Source organism: Aspergillus ibericus, assembly GCF_003184845.1.
Source record: "Aspergillus ibericus CBS 121593 unplaced genomic scaffold BO80scaffold_5, whole genome shotgun sequence".
Classification (NCBI taxonomy): Eukaryota; Fungi; Ascomycota; class Eurotiomycetes; order Eurotiales; family Aspergillaceae; genus Aspergillus; species Aspergillus ibericus.
In genome coordinates, this window is record NW_020292103.1 from 435330 (window position 1) to 455603 (window position 20274).

Below are 20274 nucleotides of genomic sequence, written 5' to 3' on the forward strand. Positions count from 1 at the left end.
TTGAGCGAAAAGTGGTTGTCCTGGCATCATCCATCCGAACGGAGACGCGCTAGATCGGATCCGACCCCACCATGGATCAAGAAAAGCAAGACATCATCACTCATGAGTCTGCAGAGGTACAGAAAGCTTCTGGCTCAGAATGGCTGTATCGAGCCTTGTCAATCGAAACCGGCGGAATCGAGCGCATCACCGACGATGACCGGCACCACAACACCACGCGGTTTTGGAACGCTGCCACATTTTGGTACGAAGCAGTTAGACATACTAGTGGTGCACCTGCTGATCGCGATGATGGGATAGGTTCAGTGCCAATATGGCCGTCGCCACCCTGAACATTGGCGCACTGGGTGGTTCGTACGGCCTCGGGTTCTGGGATTGCTTCATTGTCATATTCCTGGTTAATCTGATCGGAGACCTCCTTCCGGCCTGGACAGCAACCTTTGGGCTGAGCGGTCTCCGAATGACGACCTTCTCGTGCGTGCATCAAACCCTCTTACCCTTACAAGCTAACCAATACTCTTTCCAGCCGCTACTCCTTTGGCCACCGAGGCAATTTACTCGTCGTGATCTTTTCCATGATCTCTACCACAGGCTGGAACGCTATCAACGCTATCTCTGGCGCGTCGGTTCTCAGCGCCCTATCCGATGGGAAGTTTCCCACTTGGGCCGGAGTGATCGTCATCTGCACCCTCGTCTATATTATCTGCGTCCTCGGTATTCACTGGATCCATCGACTCGATACATTCCTCTGGATCCCCTTTCTGGTGGTCTGGTGTGTGGCAGCTGGGACCGGGGCATCGCATTTCACCACGGCCATGCCCAATGGAAACGACAACACGAGCACGTCCGACAAAGCCGCTGCGGTCTTGACATACATGGCAAGCATCTTTTCCTTTTCCATATCCTGGATCAACTGCGCAGCAGACTACAATGTCCGCATGCCTGCGGAAACACCACGCTGGAAGATCTTCTCCGCCACATACGTGGGCATCTTTGTGCCGACAGTTCTTGTGCAAACGCTCGGAGCTGCTCTGTACACTGGAACCATAACTAACGCTGCTTGGAAAGCAGCGTACGAGGACTCCTCAATCGGAGGACTACTCGGGATGGCACTATCCCCAGCCGGGGGATTCGGCAAGTTTCTCATGGTATTGGCTGGCTTGAGTGCAGTTCCGGTACATATTACACCTCCTATCACTGTTTCACTCTCCCTCAAGGAATTGAACCCACTAACAATGTTCAGAACAACATTCCCAACAACTACTCCTTTGCCCTACACGCCCAAAATTTCACCCCACGGGCCGCTAAAATCCCCCGTATCATCTGGATCACATTTGGGTTTGTGGTCAGCCTCATCATTGGATGCTGCGCAGCCGTCTACTTCAAAGATACACTGCAGACCTTCCTCAGCGTCATTGGATACTGGACCATCATCCATGTGACGGTCGTGCTCGAAGAACACGTCATTTTCCGCCGCGGCTGGAAGGGATATAATCTCGAAGCCTGGAATGATCCCAAGGAGCTGCCGTTTGGGTGGGCTGCAATCGGTGCTTTTGCGGGAGGGGTGGTGGGTGCTGTACTGGGGATGAAGGTGGCTTGGTATGTCGGACCAGTTGCGGCTTTGATTGGGAAATCGGGGGCGAATATAGGGCAGGCGCTGACGCTGGGGATTTCTGGGGTGCTGTTTGTGGGGTTGAGGGGGGTGGAGAGGTGGTCTGGTGGGTGTTAGTCTTTATTAACGTAGCATTGGCGTATATGTTTATTCTTTTGTTCGTCCAATGCGTTCATGTAATGGAAGGATATCCTCCCGTCTGTGGACACACAGCAGTGTAGTGGTTGTTGCCAGGCATATTGCTGGCCACCCGGCCATTGGTCTTTTCTTTCTTATCTCCGCCCATCACGCCATTGACCCGCCACCCGACTTTCATCGTTACCCGTCCATCTACTGGCTATCCCACTCGAAACCTTCAGTTTGATGCACTGTCCCACAAGAAAAACATGCCCCCCGATCGTGGCCGCGCATCTCGGGCTTGCACTTCCTGCCGCAAGCAAAAGACCCGATGCTATGAAGCAGGGACACGAGATGGTGCCTGTCTGCGATGTGAGCGGCTCCAACGGAAATGCTCCTTTGTTCCATCGCCGGTCCCGGAGACCACCCAAGCTCTTTCAGACCCAGGGACTGCTATTCGGTACGCTAGATGCATGTCACGGATCAGTTCCATTGGCTAACTGCACACAGTCTAGAACGGCTCGAAAGAACGGTGGCTGCATTGCTTGACCGACTGGGCGAGGATCCTATTCAACCAACCCACCCACCGCATGAGACACCAATACCGAGTCACGATAGCAATGGCGCCAAGGACACCTCGGACGCACCTGTCATTGTGCTTCGAGATCTAGCAGACAGCACGTCAGTCCCTGACACGAGGTCGACGCCTGCAGCCCTCGAGGATCTAGTTGACCCCGACCTTGCCTTGACCCTGATCACCATGTAAGTCTCAGTTCACCACCATCTGACTTAGCTCTGACCAGATCCCAGATTCCACACTCACTACGGCAAATGGGTCCTTTTCGATCCTACCTCCCACCCCCAAACCATCCTATGTCACGTCCAGAAATCTCCCCTCCTCCTCTCAGCATGCTACCTAATCGCCGTCCGCCATACTTCCACAGCCCTGGCAACCAGACTAGCCCCGAAGCTCTACGAATACAGCCGTTCCCACATCTCCACAGCCCTACTCACAGCTCCCCAACCCCTTGAATTCTTTCAAGCCGCGCTAATACTATGCCTGTGGTCCACCACCGTTGGCCAAATTCCCCTCTCCATCGATGGCTGGCTGCTCAGCGGCTTTGCGCTGCAACACTGCGAAGCCAGTCCATTATTCGGCCCATCGCCCTCCCTCGGTCGGCGGTTCTTCGGGAATCATCTCTGTCTCGCCCATTTGCATTACTGCGTCGGCACAAGTCGGAAACCTATGCTGCAGAGCGCACAAATTACTCGATGCAAGTCGACCGTCACAGCAGATCAAATCACCAACTACGAAACCCGCATGGTGGCCGAGATAGACCTCTACTGGACGGTTTCAAACCAGCTCTTGAATAACAGGGAGACGATAAACATTCTCGAATCGATAACGGAGCTTCAAGCCTGGAAACAAGAATGGAGAGAAGTTCTTGGTTCGTTTATCCCACCACCCCCCTCCAACAAACCACCCCCATCTAACCCCCAGCACAGAACAACCCCGATCCCAATTCCTCCTCATGGGCTTCCACTTCTCCACCCTCCTCCTCTACAACCAATCCCAGCCCACTACCCCCCATACCTCCTCAACCCCCTCCATCCGCGAAATGACCCACCACGCCATCACCATCATCCAAACCGCCATCGACACCGAAGACGCCCGTACCCGCCACCTCACCGACCACATCTACCACATGATTACCTTTGCGGGGATTGTCATCTGTCGATTTCTTCATAAACACCACGGCGAAGTATCGCGCCACTATCAAATCGAAGACCTAGATGCTTTGATTATCAAGCTCGTGAAATGGCTCCGCTCGATCGGGCTGTCCTGTCATATTGCGCATAAATTGGGGGCTATTGTGGAGAAGGTGTATCGGGGGGTAAGGGCGGCGGATGACAATGCAGAGCCTTCGTCGGCGAATGAAGGGATGGATAGGATCGAGGATGACGAATTAGGGTTAGATTTGAATCTGGAGATGGGGAATTGGTACGTTCCGGACTTTTTGGCCGGGGTTGGTATGGGAGAGGGTGGATGGGACGGGGGTGCTTCTTCAAATTGGGAGGGGTACTGATTGGTATTTCTTTAATGTGGAGAAAGAGAGTGTGGATATATCATAGACCATCTGTACTACATTGGGAGAGTCTACGTTCAAGCCAAGAAATAAAAAAAAAAGAAGAAGAAAAGGAATGGGAATAGGCTAGCCGAAGCAGAACGGTCGGGTTGCTTGCACCGTTGCAGGCTGACGGGAAGACCGTCGATGAATCTATCATATCAATTCAAGTCTATGAGAGAGAAAGCGAGGAGATCTGATCTGAAAAAAGGCACCGTGAACAATGTAGGGTGCACTAATGGTTTGATCGGGGTCATATCTAAACGACTCAGGGACGTTGGATGTAGCGTGTGGATGGGGAACACGATTGCGGTTGGTCGGTTGATGTTTGGTGGTGGTCCCCCCGCAGGACGGGAGGTGATGATCATCGGGCTACACTGCCTAGCTGCAGTGCCTCTGTGCCCCTCATTTTTGGGACCCTGCAGTGTAGTCCTCAGATTGCAGAGAGATAATCATCTTGTAGAAATGATTATTAGAGATTATGTACGATCTATGTAGTATCGTCTAACTGCCTACAACCAAGGCCTTAAATATAAACTAAAGGTGGAGCACAACCCAAACAAGGAAGCAACCTCAATCAAGGACACCCATCCACAGCACGACCCGGCACCCCGATCGGTACCACCTCAGACTCGAAGCACGGTTTCTTGCTAACCCGATACTCCAAGCGATCGGTCCAAAAATGCGAGAACGCGGCATGGAGCGTCGGAACAGCCCCAAACAGCGTGCCGGCAATGGGAAAGGTGACTCGCTCCAGGAGACACTGTGGCGTGTACCACGCGCGCCGGGAGCAGCCCGTGCCGGAGATGTTGGCGATTTGCATGTCCTGCATGCGCGTCTCGACGCAGAGGGTATGCCACCCCTCGTAGAGTGAAATGGCGAGGTTCATTCCGATGAAAGATAATGTGCGGAGGGTGTTGGTGGAGGAGAAGGCAAAGGCTAGGGTCGGGTGTAAATGCTCGGTTGGGTTGAAGAGCGTGTAGAAGACGGAGAAGGCTAGGAGGATTGTGACGTGGCAGGGTAGAAAATGGGCCTCCCAGAGTAAGTGGAGGAGAGCCAGTTGTCGGGGTCGCAGGACGAAGCACCGTCGGTGGAATCGGAGATTGCCCACTGTTCGTCGTAACGCGAATCCGGAATCTAGAGCACCCCACATGTGTCGCAGGGCTTGTCGGTATCTTGCAATGCATGTATCTAGGACACGCCGCCAGCCTCGACGCGCATCGCTGGAGACGTTGCATTGGCTGGCCGGAACGTAGATGGCTTGGGTGATTAGGTTTCCGGCGGTCTCGAAGTAGCATTTGAGCAGCATGTGCATGTCTTCGCCGATTGATGTCGGGTCACTGTCCCACCCGCCGACTTTTTCTGCTAGGGATAGTGACAAGGAGTACACTGACGTCGGGATTGCCAGCACGGTGCCCGGGTACATGGTTGACAGCCCGGCAAATCCCCAGAGGAGATCGGCACACCGGACGAGAACGGGGCTTTCGTTGGAGTTCCGGTCAAATATGATGGGACAGCAGTACAGCGTACGCTCAGCCTCGGTAGGATTCAAATCATGAATCCGCTGGATCTCAGTAAAATAATCCCTAGCGAGATGGGTATCGGCTACACTTCTGCATCAGACACTGTCCCGTAAGAGAACCTCAATGGCGATGGACCTACCGTCAATGACTGTGATAATAATGTTGCAAGTTTCCATGCGCAAGGCTTCGTGATGCACATCGACGATATAGCGTGCCGCGAAAGCCACATTAGATCCCTTGCCTGGAATCTCACCGTCGATTCCATATGGATGGAACGTCGTCTGAATACTCCGGAACGAAGTATCAAACGTGGCTCCTAACTTCATGGCTTTCTCGACAGCAGTTGCTTCTTTCTCTTCCATAGCAAGGTATATCTAACACCGTAAGCTACACTTACTGTGACCACATGAAGATAGCCCTACCTCATAGTGGGATCTGGCATTCGGATGGCTGGCCAGAACGCTGAGTGTAGTACGCAAGGTGTCCACATCCTCGCGATAATTCGGAACAATGATGGCATGTACGAGCTCATCAGTCTGCGTCTTCGGTATGCTCTCCCCCGCGAGAGGGCTATGCATGTCGCTTAAATCCAGGAGGGGATTGTTTGTCAAATCTAATGTGCTCGCACCCTCTATAAGAATACTCCGCCTTTGGAAGACCTGCTGCGTTTTGCGGGTAACCCAAAACAACGACCAGAGAAGACGGATGGTGAAGGTGAACATATTGAGATGAATGACCACCGTATATATGGCGAAGACAAGTTGTGCCAGGTTCAAACCATGTGGGAGATCAGGGTCCGGCTTCCTGGGGCGCGCGGGCGTCCATCTCCTCCAGAGGTCCCAGCCTAGATGGTCGGAGAAGGCCAAGAAGAGAAGCGATACCAGTATCAGGATACTGAATCCCGGCAGACAGCGCGAGCTCCAGCGTAACATGTTGTCTGGCTGGACTGGAACTTCGAGGTTGTCGATTACAGGCCCTTCGTAAAGAATTTCAACGCGAAAACATGGGTTGTTACCCCACTATATATGAAAAGCAGTAGTCACAAGAAAATCACAGTATACAATGCAGCTGGCCCGTGAAGGCCATTGTAGAGCCAATCCCTAGGATGCAAAGTAGGGCATGGGAGCTGGTGGCCTGGGGGCGGACGGGCAGTCACCAATCATGGGTGGGCTGCCGTCCATGTGGCTCCCGGACTCGAGGGCCTCCAATTTGACCTCCTCCCAACCATCAACCGGCCTCTATTAGGCTTCATCTAATTTTCGATCACCAGACCCTCTCCCAGTCATGCGTCAATTCTCACTGTCGGTGCTCCAATTTTAAGCCTTTGGCCAGCGATAGTTGGATACCATGGACTCCCGCTAAACTTTCTCAAGACAAGCCCATTAGCAGGACGGTTGCTGCAGCAGAGGTGCCTCACCAAACAAGGACCACAGCGCATCTCGTCACAATAGCCTATCGGCAAATTCCCCAGCCGCCCGCATCGCCTTCTGCGCCTCGGGCACCATCCCGAGAATCTGACCCGCCGCGAAAATATCATGCGTCGCCCCCTCGACCACCCACGCCTTTGCCGTGTTGCCAATGCCCTTCATCTCCTCGACGAACTGAAGATTCTCGTCCACCATGACCTCCGCCGTACCCGTCTGCACGAACATTCCCGTCGAGATAACGGGGAATTCCCGGCCCAACGGGCTCAGCCAGGCTTGCTCCCGCGAGTTACCCTCGAGGGGAGCGTAGCAACTCGCGCCCCATTCGGCCAGGGCTCCATTCAAATAGTCGCTTCGGGCATTACGGTGCTGATCAATCCTGGCGGTCCCCTCCGGGGATAAATCTAACCACGGACTCCAAAGAAAGGCAGCCCGGGGGAGAGGAAGACGACGGTCGGGACCATCCACGTTGGTTTCCGTGGCTAGATAACGTAGCACTGTGACCGCCAGGCTGGCCCCGGCCGAGTCCCCCGAGATGATGAGCTGCTGTGGCGGGACTCGGAGAACGTCCAGGACGTAGGCATAGGCCGTAATGGCGTCCTGAAGGGCGGCGGGAAAGCGCGTGTGGGTGGAGGCGGCAGGCGTGGGTCCGGCCAGGCGATATTGCACCTGTAGCACGGGCTTGTTCAGGATGCCGCTGAGTTGCTGGGGGCCCCATCCGCCCTCCAGGGGGCGGGCGCCTCCCAACACGTACGCCCCCCCGTGGAAGTGGAGGACCATTCCGTTCGGGAATGGGCCCTTCGGAGACGTGCCTGTGGCGGAGTACCAGACGGCCCCGACCGGCAGTGGGCGAATTGCTGGATTGGTAAGCAGGATGCCGCGGTAATAATGTCGAGGGGCAGTGCTGGGAGCGAGCTGCATGACGATGAATCGGTCCTTTTCATTCCCTGGAAGGAGGGTCTTTTGCGCGTGGAAGCTGACGGTGACGCTATAGCGCCACCACAAGTCGAAGAGCTTCAGGCCAATCGCTTGGTGGTAGGTCCAACCGGGATGGGGGCGAGTGAAGGGGAATGCATAGTAAAGACAAATGCCAACAATGCGAAAGGGAAGAGTAGCCAGGGCCCAACTCTTCACAAGGATAGTGCGGAGGCTCGCCATGTTAGATGATGGTTGTCAATTGAATAACTCGCCAGGAATGGTAGAAGTTAGGGTCTGTTATATGTCAAGAACCACGTAGGTCAAAAGGAATATATATCCCTGCCTAGCCCCGAGTGTAGAAGGTAGAAATAGCAGGATGTCTCAACATTATATAACGATGAGCTCTATTTTTTTGGGGGGGTGGGGGGGAAGAGTTGGTTGCTTACGGAGGAGGGACAAGGAAGACCGTTGTAAGTGACAGTCCCCAACTTGTGATTGTTTGCTATGTGCCTGTACCTGTAGTAGTAGATGAATGGTACTAGTAAGATGGAGAGTACAGTACAGTACTGCTCCGTATCGAAATCCTGATTGGCAGCGGGAGGGGTCCATCAGGTGATGGATCCCCTGGGGAGAACAAAGAACTCCACCGACATAAGCGATGGGTTTCACTCCGCCCCACGACAAACATCCATCATCTGCGCCCGAGACAGGGTTTTTGAAGTGGACTGCACGCTGCTACTCCCATCTTCCAATTGACGGTACAGGATTACCAGGTCAACGATCACGTTGCAGATCTCATAGCCGAAAATCAACTTCGCGGGGCTCAGACACTTGGCCTGACCGGGCACCTGGAGCTCCAAGTCCCACATCGCGTGCACGGGAAGACACTGCAAGATGACAAGCAGAAGGGTGACCACAGCCCAGACAGCGCAGACGCCAACAAGCGCATGGGTAATACGCGCAAAGATCTGCACCGAGAAAACCCGACGATAGAATGTCAGCACCGAGAATTTCACCACCGAGATGCAGGTGATGAAAAGGATCTCCTCGACGTAAAGGTACTGATTGATCAGCCACATCAGTAATGCCTAGCACCGGGGATGGGAGGATATCTCTTTTCGACAGAGAAAATCTGACAATGGGTATGCTGGAATGGTGGGTAGCAGGTAAGGCTATATGGACGTTCGTGGGTGAATGTCGCATTTGTAACAAGGTTAATATAATTCCAACTTCCCCCTCCCAGGCCGACAACTAGTTTTCCGAGAGCAGATAGATACGACACAGAAGCTTCTCTAGGAATTTGAAATTTGAATTGCTTTGACATATCAGTGCTGCTTCTTGCAAATGGACTTGTCCTCCGCCCCGATGGGCAACAGCCCTCAGTCCGCCTTGTCACTGTCAGCCACGCCCATTGCGCTTGAGCCAGTGGCAGTGGTTGGGATCGCGCTCAAGTTCCCTGGGGATGCAGACACTCCGGAGGCCTTCTGGAAACTTCTCCTCGACGGTCGCTGCACCGTGACTGATGTGCCCCCGGATCGGTGGAACGTGAACACGTTCTACCATCCAGACCCGGACCGCCATGATTCCAGTCACCAAGACATTATGACCTTGAAGCAGTCACTGACCGTTGCCACTGGCTATAGATGAACTCGCGCCGCGGCCACTTCCTCAAAGAGGACGTCTTCTTAATTCGATGCGCCATTCTTCTCCTTATCCCCGGCGGAAGTGGCGTGTATGGATCCTCAACAGCGTGGCCTGTTGGAATGCACGTACCATGCATTGGAAAACGCGGGAATTCCAGTGGCCTCGGTAGCTGGATCACGTACATCATGCTATGTAGGCTCCTTCTCCCGGGAATATGCCGCCCTCCTGCAACGAGACCCACAACTTCAGGCCCGATATGAGGCCGTAGGGACGGGAACTGCCATGCTTGCAAATCGGACGGTTATCTGGCCTCACTCGGGTGCGATGCTTGCGGTGGCCTTGTCTCCGGCCGACATTCAGCCGATCCTCGATGTGGTCACCAATTGTCTCGGTCCTGACCGGGTAGTGATCGGCTGTATCAATAGCCCCCAGAACATGACGCTCACGGGCGACGAGATTTGCATCGACTTTGTCCAGACTCAACTGGACAGCTTATCGAGCCGAAGCAGCTCCGGAAGCCCGAATATTGGGCCAGGAATCTGACCCTGTCCGGTGCAATTCGCACCAGCCTTGGTTAGTCTGGGCAACCGTCTAATCCACGAGAGCGCTGGGCACGCTGAAACGGCTCCCACTATTATGGTTGAGGTTGGTCCTCATGGAGCCCTGCGAAGGCCCGTTGAAGAGTCAATCGCTGCGGCCCGCACCCCCGTTTGGTGATGCTTCTTACGACATGACACTACAGAATGGCACTCATGCCATCCGCACGATGCTAGAATTGATCGGCAGACTCCATTGTCGACAACTCCCAGTCGATCTGAATATGATCAATGCGTCTTGGGGCGCTCCATCTCCTAGGAGAACACTGGTTGGTCTGCCTCCGTATCCATTCAACCATTCGCAGTCCTCCTGGCTTGAGAGCCAGATCAGTCAAAACTACCGCTTCGGTGAGTTTCCCCCGGCACGAGCTACTTGGGGTGCGGACGCCAGACTGGAATCCGCTCGAAGCGAAGTGGCGCCACATCATCCGCGCATCGGAGCTCCCGTGGATCCAGGACCACGCGTTCAATGGCACCGAGCTCTACCCTGCTGCCGGGATCATGGTCATGGCGCTGGAAGCAGCTCGGCAAATGGCCGATCCAGGCCTCCCCCCCTGTGACAGGGTATAGCTTAGAATCGGTGTCGTTTCATAGGGCTCTCCTCGTCAACCTTTCCTCACAGGGTGTCGAGGTTCAATTCCACCTGCGCCCCGAGACCAAAGTTCGAATTGACTCCAGCATCTCGGACAGAAATACTTTCACTCTCTACCAGCAGTGTCCCGGTGAATGGGTTGAGATCAGCCGCGGCACCATCGTGACTCACTACGGCAATGACGAGCGTCAGCCGCAGCACAGCGAAGCGCTCCGCCAGGCATGGCTGGATGGGATTCAACGGTGCCAACAAACCATCCAGTTCTGCGCAAGTCTATGACAATCTAGCCCACTATGAATTTGGGTTCGGACCGGCCTTCCAGGGTTTGCAGGATGTCCACTACAGTATGGACAGGGAGGCAACGGCCGTCATAAATCCGAGCCAGTGGATGGAAAAAGTCAAGCATAGTGATCTCACCCAAGACTACCTGATCCATCCAACCGCCCTCGATGCTTTCCTGCAAACAACCGCAGTGGCCGAGTCGAGGGGTACCTGGACCCCCCTACGAACAATGGTACCCACGCGCATAGCTCGCTTTTGGATCTCAAATCAATTGTTGGCACATACACCAGGGCACACCCTCCGAGCGCTTACCACAGCAGCCGTCCGGGGCTATCGGGAGACCGACTTTACCGTCACAGCATATGACCATTCGACCCAGCAATGCCAGATTTTGTTCGAAGGGTATCGATCGACTGCCGTGACAAGCCTGAGATTGGCGGGACCAGAGGCTTTTCGAGTGGGATTTGATGTTGAGTGGCGGCCGGATGTGGATCTTCTCACGCACAGTCACGCAGCGGCCATCTGCACCTCGGCGCTGACCACTGCAGACCACCCTAACCCGGTAGCTGCCGACTCAATGGAAGTGATCTGTCTCCATCATCTCGGCCGGGTGCTGCGGGAGTTTGAGGGTGGCAAGTTGGACGTGAGAGCTCCCCATATGCATCGATATCTTTCTTGGATGAGGAGCCAAGTCGCCGCTTATGAAGCGTCCGACCTTACATTCCAGGGCGAGTGCGGAAAGCCCGCCTTGGATGACACTGCCTATTTTGATCGCCTTGCAGTCGCCTTGGGAGACTCGCCTGAGATGCAGCTCTACAATTCCGTGGGCTCAGATCTCAATCGAGTCCTCGGTGGCGAAATGGATCCCCTGGAGATTCGGTACAGCGATGGCGGTTTGGCTGAGGGTTTCTACCACGGTAGCACCTTCGCAGCAAATAACAAAAGGGCGGCTGCCTATATTGACCGCCTGGTGCACAAGGAGCCACAGGCCAACATCTTGGAGATTGGAGCCGGTACTGGCGGAAGCACTGCAGTCATTCTGGATCACCTAGCCGCCCGGTCATGGTGTGGGAGGTATACCTACACAGATGTATCACCTGGGTTCTTCCCCAAAGCTGCGGATCAGTTCCACCGCTATGCCAGTCGCCTGGAATTCAAAGTCCTAGATATCGAGAAGGACCCCACAATTCAGGAGTTCAGCCTGCCCAAATACGATGTTGTCGTAGCTTCGTCCGTCTTGCACGCCACTCGCAGCATAGAGAATACTTTACGAAATGTGCATCAATTGCTGAAGCCGGGCGGCAAGCTCATTCTAATTGAACCGTGCAATCCCAACACTACGCGCATTCCTTTCGTCTTTGGTCTTCTCCCGGGGTGGTGGCTCGGAAGTGAGGACTCTAGATCAGGAGGGCCCCTCCTGTCTGAGCAGTCCTGGGATGCGGTGCTCAAAAAAGCGGGCTTCGATGGGAATGAGGTCTGCTTGAGGGACTTCCCTGGCCACCAACATACTATGAGTCTCATCATAACCACTGCCGTTTCACCCAAGACCCAGGCTTTGCCCTCGTCTAGGCAAGAAATCATCATCCTCGTTCCGAAACGAGTCCGCACGGGAACATCCCCTGGTGAGCCAGCTAGAAGGGGCAATTCGCAGGAGCTGGTCCTACTTCGGTGGTTGTTGATGAGCACTTACGCTCTAAAGATGTGAACAACGCTTACTGCATTTCCTTGATGGAGCTCACCGACCCCTTCCTTCTTACAGTGGACAGTTTCGGGTGGGAGCGTCTGAAAACCCTAACAGAATATTGGGTGATAAACGCCTGCTCTGCTATCTGTCGGTCGGGGGTCTTCTTAGAAATGGAACGGTTATCTATGGGGCTGATGTGTGTGTGTGTGTGTGTGTGTGTGTATTCATCATGCATTGGCGTCGGGGCGTGAGCCGCAAGGAAAACCTTTTACTGCAGCATGGCGTTGACCCCGCTGCTGCTGTTCGACTCTTAGGCCCCTTTGCCCCTCTTCTCAACATTACCCTCCTTTCCTACTAAGACACGCTTCGGCTTCACACACCGCGATCCACCTGCCTCCTCCCTCTCCTAGGTCAAGCATGAGTGAACAAGCTGAGAAAAGTGTCGCGGAACAGAAAAGAATTGAACAGAACCAACTTAGACAGATGTCATTGTCATCGGGTGAGGAAGCTAAGAGAGCGCGGGGCAAAAAAGACGGAGCTGCCATCCCAGCGCATAGCGAACAATCCAAGCATTGGTCAAGTGATCTCGTCTGGGGAAGAGGCACAGAGGAGGAGACTGAGTAAAAAGAAGGACTGAGGTGTAAGCAACACAAATGCAGCGACTCTGGCTAGCCATTTTTCTAACGTATGCAATAGCGAACAGGAAAAGAGAATGAGCCAAGCCTGTCATGAAGCTACGGAACTGCCAGAGTAGCTGCCGAACCGTTTTCTCAGTCCATCCTTATAGCCTTCTTCCTCTTCTACCTTCTTCTGGATCAAGCGCTCGGCGTCTATACACCAGTACGGACTGACTGTCCGATCAAATATGCTCTGTGTACAGTGCTCTTCGCAGAACCTGCTCTGAATGTGTTCGTTGAAGACTCGAAGGAGCCCTTTCGGGCTATGCAGGGCTTGGAAATACCAAAAGCTCCCTCTATCCCAGCACTTTCTCATAATCTGCGCATGAGAAACGTTCGAGCCTTGAGATCTCTTCTCCTGTTCGTTAAGTGTTTCTATGAATTCCATGACAACCTTTTCAAAGGTCTCTAAAGGCTCTCCATGTTCAATGTCATCAATAGGACGACCAGTCAGCCAGTAGGGAGGTGTCTGGAGCTCGACTGGGAAGGCACACGCCCATTCCAAGTCAATGAGAGATGTAATATGCCATCCATCATCGACGAAGATGTTGCTCGGGTGGAGGTCGGTTAGGGTCATTACAAATGGCCCATGACGGTACTGACGAGATATGAACTGGTGTAGAAGGCCCCGCATCATGGTCAAAGCGGCCAGTTGTTCTTGGCCATCCTTGACGTCATGGATGGCATTTGGCTGGTGGTAGATCCGATTGTCGTGACACTGTAAGAGATCTAGGAGATACGGCTCGACAGATTCGTAAGTTGAACCATCTGGGATCGCTGGAATGCCCTCGTTCTCGAAGGTTTGCAGACGTAGTGTCAAGGGACGATTTGTGAGACTTATTATGCCATCGTTGTTTATAGTGAGGGATCCGATGCGAGGCAGTTGGGTACGATTCAATGACAGGATAATGCTTGCAAGGTCTTTGAACAGGGTCTTTCTCCGTGCCATGTCTTGAAGGTGAACTGCCCAGGTATCAGAGAGCATCCGACCACTCTTGATATAGCCGATAATCATGTACCCCGTGCTCAATGCGCCCCGACGCTGTAGGCCAACATATGGACACGACGTTGGAAAACCCAGCCATGACCGTACTACGCGACCTATTTGCCAACAAAATCGGGAGAATAACGATACACAGGACGGTTCAACGAACTGTAACAGGCCGCAAATTAGCTGAAGAATTTGGCAACGGGGATGGGCTTACATACCGTTTTCCCATCGGGAAATGCAAATCCATGGAGTGATGGGATAGGCACACTCGGACAATTCTCCCGCATCCAGATATAAGTAGCTGCTTCGCACCGCAGCTTCTCATCGACGTTTCCAGGTTTATTCTCTTCGCCGACCTTGTATGGCAGCGGAATTCGAACGAGGACGTGATTCTCAGAAGGCGGGTTAATACAGATTGGAATGCATACATTGTAGCTGCCAAACATCCAATCGGCTTCATCAGCGACCTGACAATGCCTTGCGCGAAGATGAAAAGCTACCGAAGCTTCGATGTCGGCCTTGAGGGAGATAAGATGTGACCAGAACTCTTCCTGCTTCTGTGGATAATCTAACCGATGTAATATATTGTCGTCATCTGCAAGGGCATCATCCAGGGAAACTTTGTTCCCTCTAAGAAGAGGAAGTGTTGTCATTGTGGAGATGATCTCAAGCTAGCGTTATCAAGGCCATCAGGTAAGAGATGGGCCCATGTGAGATCGGAAATTGCCCTCTCATTTAAAACAATACCACCCCATATCGAACAACCCGGGATATCAGTTGCGAAGAATTTGGCAAAGTCTATCAAATAGTCGGAGCACTAGCGAGATTCTGATCGGGTTTGTTGTTCGGGGCCAGCCGCGCAGAAGTGGAACAACAGAAGAGGCTGGGCTCGGCTCAGGGGCGGCGATTCCGGGCGGTGTAATGATCCTATTCCAGAACAGGTAAGGCTGGGACGGATGCCGGAAGGGATATCCACCGAGCTGACTGCCCGTGGAGATGAGGATTGTCGGGCCATGGTAAACGAGTCGTTACAGGATAGCTCCCCGGGAATAAAGCCACGCCTTGGCCTGATCAATTCCCAAGACAGTACTGAGGAGCATTCGCCCGAACAGGTCCACATCAGCCGGCTGCGCAGATTGTAGCGCACCAACAAAATCCCCATTGCAGATCAAAAAATGTTGGTGCTCGTTCCAGGCCACTGCAAAATCAAAGGCAGTCTGCGCGCTCCATAGATGTGCAGATAGATACCACGAATGGATGAGACCCAGACGTCCGTCGCAGCTGAGGTTGTTGTCGCCGGTGATCAAACGGTAGATCTGGATCAGGTAGAAGGTGAAGAGTGCAGTGCGTCGCGCAGATTCCTGGTAGACCCACTCGCTCCAGGATTGCATGACAGCATCCATAGGGGGGAATGAGTCTGTGTCTGGCTCTGGAGCGGGAAAATGGACATAGTTTAGGAGGTTGAAGCCGGCGGTTTCAAGAATAGGGATGAGTGGTTCGGCGGATACACGGGCATAAATGTCTCCCTCAAAGAGGCGCATAATTTGATAAAGAATGAGTGACTGCGTGTAGGCTAAAGCTTCGATTGGTGTGCTTGGAGGTGGTGAGGCGAGAAGGTCGTCGATGCGGGTCTTGAAGGAGGAGAGGATGACGGGAGTGTTGATCTCGTTTCGGGCCATATAAAGGGCACAACAGGCGAGGGCATCTGTTATCATTAGAGACCAGCAACAAACAGCCATAATCATGATGGCCTACCTTGCATTGATCTCGGCATGCCATCCTTGTATAGTTGCTGATGGCACCACGGCGTCTGGTTCTCTAGAACCATCATTCTGGGTGCTTGTTTTAGCACATCTATGCCAAATTGCAAACGTGTCGTGACGATCTCCGAGATAGGCATCGAAGATCTCGTCCTTATCACGGCAGTGCTTGGCTCCTGGAATGCTAGTAGTTGCGCAGGAGGTTGTATCGGTGGACATTGAGCAAGTAGATCCAGAATATCTTTCTCTGGGTCAGGGAGTTCAAGCACGCCTGGCTCCACAGTCGATGGTAGAAAGTTAAAATCCGTCGTACACTGGACCTCTGCATATGATGGCGAGAACAAGTTCTCAGGGGGGCTAATCGGTAATGACGGCGTCTCCATATCCAGGCTCGGCGGTTGTCTCCCCGGGTAGACGCAAACCAAGTTGCGGCGGGCACATCGAAAACAAGCCGGCCAGGCCAGATCGCAACGCCGCTTGGCAACTTTGCAAGCTTCGCAGGACTTCCGCCGCGGTGGGGCATTGGCCCGTTCTGTAGACGAATTAATGGACTGCATGTGCCCGGTTTGTTGAAGCTGGAATATTTGACGACGAACCGATGGAAGATGGCTACGGAAAAAAACAGTGGAGATGGCGGAGTTCCGCCCGCTAAATCTACTTCAGCCAATCATCGCGGTCACCCGAGTGGATCTCCGCAGCGGACATTGTATACCTCTCTTCTAAGGCTTCAACACTGCCATATATAAACACCCAAACCACCTCAGATATGCTCCCCATCATCATCCATCCTTCTCAATCCATCATACTCTATTACCACTACATCCACAATGTCCATCTTCGTCTGCGGCGCAACAGGCACCCAAGGCGGCGCCATCACCCGCCACCTCCTGCAAAAAAACATCCAAGTGCACACCATCACACGCACTCCCACCTCCCCCGCCGCACAAACCCTCCAAACCCTCGGCGTACGCATCACCAAAGGCGACTACGACGATGAACCCTCCCTCCGCGGCAGCCTAACCGGCTGCATCGGCCTCTTCCTGAACATGACGCCCGACTTCCTCAACCCAGAGAACGAAACCATCCGCGGCCGTCGAGTCCTCACCCTCGCCAAAGAAGCCGGGGTCAAATACGTCGTCTACAGCAGCGCCTTTGCCGTCAATGAACCACAGAAAATCCGCACCTTCACTCCCACGGGCTTCACGGGGAAGATGCTTCTTAGTAAACAAGCGCTGGAAATTGAGACACGGACGTTGGGCTTTGAGAGATGGACCATCCTGCGTCCTGGGAACTTTATGACGAATTTTCTGGCGCCCCGGGCGCGGATTTATGCTGGTTTGGTGGATAAGAAGTGTTGGACGACGGCTTGGACGCCCGAGACGCAGATTGCGATGGTGGATCCGGAGGATATTGGCCGGGTCGGTGCGGAGGCGCTCTTCGATGAGAGGTTTCATGGGGTGGAAATTGAATTGGCAGGGGAGTTGTTGACTGTTGGGGAGATATTGGGGGCTTTGGCGAAGGCTACTGGGGTGGAATTCAAGGCGGATTATATGACGGAGGAGCAGATTGGAGCGCAGATTGCGACGAATGTGTTGATCGAGGCGCAGGTGGCTTTGCGGGATATGGCGCAATTTGCGGATCTGGAGAGGAATAAGGATTTGGGATTGAATATGGGGACGTTTGAGAACTTTTTGGAGAGGGAGAGGGAGAATGTTGAGAAGACGTATTCTACTTAGCGGTTGTATATAAAGTTCACCACTTGTTGTTGACTTTGATTATCAGGTGATATTCACATGCATCTTCAATCATTTACCGCTGAGATACTTAAAGTCAAGATTTGTGCAAATTCAACCTGCCAAGGTCCCAAGTAGTCCTTAAAGCTTCCCAATTGCAACACTACCCGCACCTAAAAAGATTCTCTTGTCCTTCAACGCCTCGCTATGCCACTGAGAAGATGACTGCATCTCATATCCCGCATGAGAACGGACATACCTTGATGCCACGGTCAGGGCTACGACATCGCCATCGACGCAGGCATCATACATCAACAGACAAGAGCAGACAATTGCTTGCACGTGCCCGATTATCTCTCTTCCACGCCAGAGAAGTTCGGCTTTGTCAGCCTTCTCTGTCGTTTGGATGAATCTCTCAAGTCTCTTCTGGACGAGCGCACACTCGTCCGCAAGCAGCCTTTGACAGAACTGGAGTACGCTGCGCGTCCACTGACCCAGAACGTTTTCGAGAACTCTGCCATCCCCGAGCCGTCGATCGGTAATGACTCTAACCACATCCTCGGCCATCACACTGACCGTGCCCTCCCAGATCGGATTGACCAGCGTGTCGCGGAAAATCTTCGCTACATTGAGAATGCCGCCATCCTCATTGTTTTCGCAGTATCCAACCCCACCAAGGCCCTCCATACAGGCTCGAAGACCTTGAACAGATGCCACACTGACCAGTGCTTTCAATGCTGGCGTAATGAGTCGTAGCAGAGTTGCTGCTTGCTTTTTATCCTGCGGGATCAAAGGAGCGGCTTTGGTGTTGCGAACCATCAAGTCCCAATCCTGTTCGATAGAGCCCTGCAGCGCAATGCCGAAGAATGTCCAATGCATCGCTGCCCAGTATTTCACTGTTTCCCCAGCCATCCACCGCACGTGCTGCCGGTTGTCCTCCAGAAGTGAGCCCTGAACTTTGCGAGCCTGTGTGTAGGCCCGACAAATGGCCAGGCCGCGGCCCCAACCCGCCGCGGAACCAGCAGCTGTGTATAGACGTGTAACATTGAGGATGGTCGCAACTTCTTTCACGCCCCGTCCCTCTTCGCCGATCAGCCAGCCCCGCACTCCTTTAAGTTCCAACTCCGCTGTAGGCAACTGCCTTGTGCCAAGTTTATTCTTCAGTCGCTGAATCCGGATCCCATTCAACTCAGTCTCGCTCGCAGATGCCGAGGCAACGCGTCGCCGCATCGGTGCGTAGAACAAACTGAGACCTTTGCTTGTCTGCGCGAGCATGACTGTCATCTCCGAGTCCGTCGCACTGCTGAACCACTTGAACCCGTCGATGCGCCATGGGCCAAGTGGCATACTGTGCGCATCGTGGGAAGCTCCCTGGAGCATTTCGTCTTGTGTCAGCCGACGCGCGACCGTCTCCGTTCCTCGCACATCACTACCACCCGTTCGTTCTGTCATCCATTGCCCACTTGTCCACGCAAGCTTAGGGTCCCGTGAGATGAGGCGGCGGTACGCCTCCTGCATCACCTCTCTCCGACCAGGTTGGTCCCCATCGGGATCGCCTAGATGAGCTGCAAGCAGCTTGGCTGCTCCGTCTGTCATGGATGCAGGACATCCCGTCATGGCAGCACTTCCGGACCAAACATGGTTCAGCGCGAACTGATGCACGCGACGGTTCCAACTTGTGTTTTTCGTCTCGTACGCGGAGCTCACGAGTCCTTCTTCCTGGCCGATTGCCTTGAGCGCTTTCCAACCAGCAGATGTCCATAGGGGATCATTGCGGTTCTCCTCGCCAAAGGTGGTGAGTGGCCGAAGAAAAGGCTGGTTGATCTCTGCGTCGACACTGTGCTGGAGCGTAGACGGATCAAGGGCACGGCGGGCGAGATTGTGGATAGAGCGACCCACGCTGCCGCAGTTGCGGGGAAGATAAAGCTCCAGAATCCGGCCCAGGACTACATCATCAGATCTATCATGGTTCTTTTGGGCGCTTGCCGAGAAATTATAGCAAGGAGGGATGGTGGGGAGGCTTTGGAAAAACCCCTCTGTTGATGATGAAGGCTTTGGAGTCTGCCCTGCCATGGTTTCTCAGGTTTGCCAAATCTACTCCGTAGAGGCGAAACAACTTGATTAAAGAACAAAAAGGACCTCCAGCCGACGAGTCAGTGGTTCCCCCACTTACTCGGCGGCTGACCTCTCAGCCCGAGATATCCGAGGTCCTCGGTGGCCACTTGAATCACGACACGAATTGATTGGTGGTCGGCTTTGATCTGCATCCTCCGAGGCGGGCATGCATGGCGGCCACCATTCCACCAAACAGATGGCCCTCTACATAGTAGGACAATGCTTGTGTTCGATTATGCGCATCTTTAGGCCTGCATGAGGTCATTAGTATGGCATCGTTCTTTGAAAAGGTGCCGTGTATTCGTACTGATTGCAAGATTCAGTCAGCGCTAATTCAGCGCCACAGGAGTTATTAAGCATACCTTTCATTCACCACTGCTCTAGCTAAAGATGCGGCCATCCTGCACCAAGTGGCCACCTCGATCGCATGGATGTATCGCGTAGATCACCCGCCACCACTTCGGCCCTCCTATCGTTCAG

At 53.6% G+C, this 20274-nt stretch overlaps 12 protein-coding genes across 12 annotated transcripts; 6 read left to right on the forward strand and 6 right to left on the reverse strand.

The window, feature by feature from the left end:
- Positions 1 to 71: 71 nt before the first annotated feature.
- BO80DRAFT_461730 (purine-cytosine permease family protein) lies at positions 72 to 1729 on the forward strand (the record flags this gene model as incomplete). Its single annotated transcript, XM_025722464.1, has 4 exons — positions 72 to 244; positions 301 to 474; positions 527 to 1175; positions 1244 to 1729. 4 exons carry the CDS (start codon positions 72 to 74, stop codon positions 1727 to 1729), a joined length of 1482 nt encoding a protein of 493 aa, XP_025578990.1.
- A 231-nt stretch (positions 1730 to 1960) lies between these two features.
- On the forward strand, positions 1961 to 3903 carry BO80DRAFT_461731 (uncharacterized protein). Its single transcript, XM_025722465.1, has 4 exons — positions 1961 to 2189; positions 2240 to 2491; positions 2540 to 3177; positions 3236 to 3903. Exons 1-4 carry the CDS (start codon positions 1999 to 2001, stop codon positions 3814 to 3816), a joined length of 1662 nt encoding a protein of 553 aa, XP_025578991.1. The 5' UTR covers positions 1961 to 1998; the 3' UTR covers positions 3817 to 3903.
- A 357-nt stretch (positions 3904 to 4260) lies between these two features.
- On the reverse strand, positions 4261 to 6565 carry BO80DRAFT_483112 (glycosyltransferase family 2 protein; the record flags this gene model as incomplete). The annotated part of the gene is made up of 4 exons (XM_025723429.1): positions 5801 to 6565; positions 5518 to 5752; positions 4478 to 5460; positions 4261 to 4311 (listed from the first exon to the last, which is right to left on the reverse strand). The coding sequence occupies exons 1-4, from the start codon at positions 6308 to 6310 to the stop codon at positions 4261 to 4263; spliced, it is 1779 nt and encodes a 592-aa protein (XP_025578992.1). The 5' UTR covers positions 6311 to 6565.
- Positions 6539 to 8216, reverse strand: BO80DRAFT_206022 (alpha/beta-hydrolase). The gene is made up of 3 exons (XM_025714253.1): positions 8167 to 8216; positions 6796 to 8100; positions 6539 to 6741 (listed from the first exon to the last, which is right to left on the reverse strand). The coding sequence occupies exon 2, from the start codon at positions 7958 to 7960 to the stop codon at positions 6821 to 6823; it is 1140 nt and encodes a 379-aa protein (XP_025578993.1). The 5' UTR covers positions 7961 to 8100; positions 8167 to 8216; the 3' UTR covers positions 6539 to 6741; positions 6796 to 6820.
- Positions 8217 to 8385: 169 nt separating this feature from the next.
- On the reverse strand, positions 8386 to 8848 carry BO80DRAFT_461734 (uncharacterized protein; the record flags this gene model as incomplete). Its single annotated transcript, XM_025722466.1, has 1 exon — positions 8386 to 8848. Exon 1 carries the CDS (start codon positions 8797 to 8799, stop codon positions 8386 to 8388), a length of 414 nt encoding a protein of 137 aa, XP_025578994.1. The 5' UTR covers positions 8800 to 8848.
- Positions 8849 to 9064: 216 nt separating this feature from the next.
- On the forward strand, positions 9065 to 9367 carry BO80DRAFT_441533 (putative polyketide synthase; the record flags this gene model as incomplete). The annotated part of the gene is made up of 1 exon (XM_025721197.1): positions 9065 to 9367. The coding sequence occupies one exon, from the start codon at positions 9065 to 9067 to the stop codon at positions 9365 to 9367; it is 303 nt and encodes a 100-aa protein (XP_025578995.1).
- A 102-nt stretch (positions 9368 to 9469) lies between these two features.
- BO80DRAFT_314523 (polyketide synthase) lies at positions 9470 to 9661 on the forward strand (the record flags this gene model as incomplete). Its single annotated transcript, XM_025715060.1, has 1 exon — positions 9470 to 9661. A coding segment is annotated over one exon (192 nt), but the record flags the coding sequence as incomplete, so codon positions are not given.
- A 358-nt stretch (positions 9662 to 10019) lies between these two features.
- BO80DRAFT_441535 (uncharacterized protein) lies at positions 10020 to 12539 on the forward strand (the record flags this gene model as incomplete). The annotated part of the gene is made up of 4 exons (XM_025721198.1): positions 10020 to 10308; positions 10370 to 10524; positions 10583 to 10739; positions 10840 to 12539. The coding sequence occupies 4 exons, from the start codon at positions 10020 to 10022 to the stop codon at positions 12537 to 12539; spliced, it is 2301 nt and encodes a 766-aa protein (XP_025578997.1).
- A 705-nt stretch (positions 12540 to 13244) lies between these two features.
- Positions 13245 to 14839, reverse strand: BO80DRAFT_347045 (uncharacterized protein; the record flags this gene model as incomplete). The annotated part of the gene is made up of 2 exons (XM_025715399.1): positions 13245 to 14348; positions 14405 to 14839. 2 exons carry the CDS (start codon positions 14837 to 14839, stop codon positions 13245 to 13247), a joined length of 1539 nt encoding a protein of 512 aa, XP_025578998.1.
- A 375-nt stretch (positions 14840 to 15214) lies between these two features.
- BO80DRAFT_452208 (Zn(II)2Cys6 transcription factor domain-containing protein) lies at positions 15215 to 16651 on the reverse strand (the record flags this gene model as incomplete). Its single annotated transcript, XM_025721941.1, has 3 exons — positions 15215 to 15891; positions 15942 to 16478; positions 16627 to 16651. 3 exons carry the CDS (start codon positions 16649 to 16651, stop codon positions 15215 to 15217), a joined length of 1239 nt encoding a protein of 412 aa, XP_025578999.1.
- Positions 16652 to 16773: 122 nt separating this feature from the next.
- BO80DRAFT_461740 (NmrA/HSCARG family protein) lies at positions 16774 to 17682 on the forward strand (the record flags this gene model as incomplete). Its single annotated transcript, XM_025722467.1, has 1 exon — positions 16774 to 17682. One exon carries the CDS (start codon positions 16774 to 16776, stop codon positions 17680 to 17682), a length of 909 nt encoding a protein of 302 aa, XP_025579000.1.
- Positions 17678 to 19787, reverse strand: BO80DRAFT_421928 (putative acyl-CoA dehydrogenase). Its single transcript, XM_025718712.1, has one exon. The coding sequence runs from the start codon at positions 19750 to 19752 to the stop codon at positions 17821 to 17823; it is 1932 nt and encodes a 643-aa protein (XP_025579001.1). The 5' UTR covers positions 19753 to 19787; the 3' UTR covers positions 17678 to 17820.
- Positions 19788 to 20274: the final 487 nt, after the last annotated feature.

Excerpts from the sequence above, each read along its gene's own strand:
- BO80DRAFT_461731 (XM_025722465.1), top strand. The coding sequence starts at position 1,999 with ATGCCCCCCGATCGTGGCCGCGCATCTCGGGCTTGCACTTCCTGCCGC. Across the intron at positions 2,190-2,239 it reads GACCCAGGGACTGCTATTCG|TCTAGAACGGCTCGAAAGAA; the intron begins GTACGCTAGATG and ends AACTGCACACAG. Across the intron at positions 2,492-2,539 it reads GCCTTGACCCTGATCACCAT|ATTCCACACTCACTACGGCA; the intron begins GTAAGTCTCAGT and ends ACCAGATCCCAG.
- BO80DRAFT_206022 (XM_025714253.1), bottom strand. The coding sequence starts at position 7,960 with ATGGCGAGCCTCCGCACTATCCTTGTGAAGAGTTGGGCCCTGGCTACT.
- BO80DRAFT_421928 (XM_025718712.1), bottom strand. The coding sequence starts at position 19,752 with ATGGCAGGGCAGACTCCAAAGCCTTCATCATCAACAGAGGGGTTTTTC.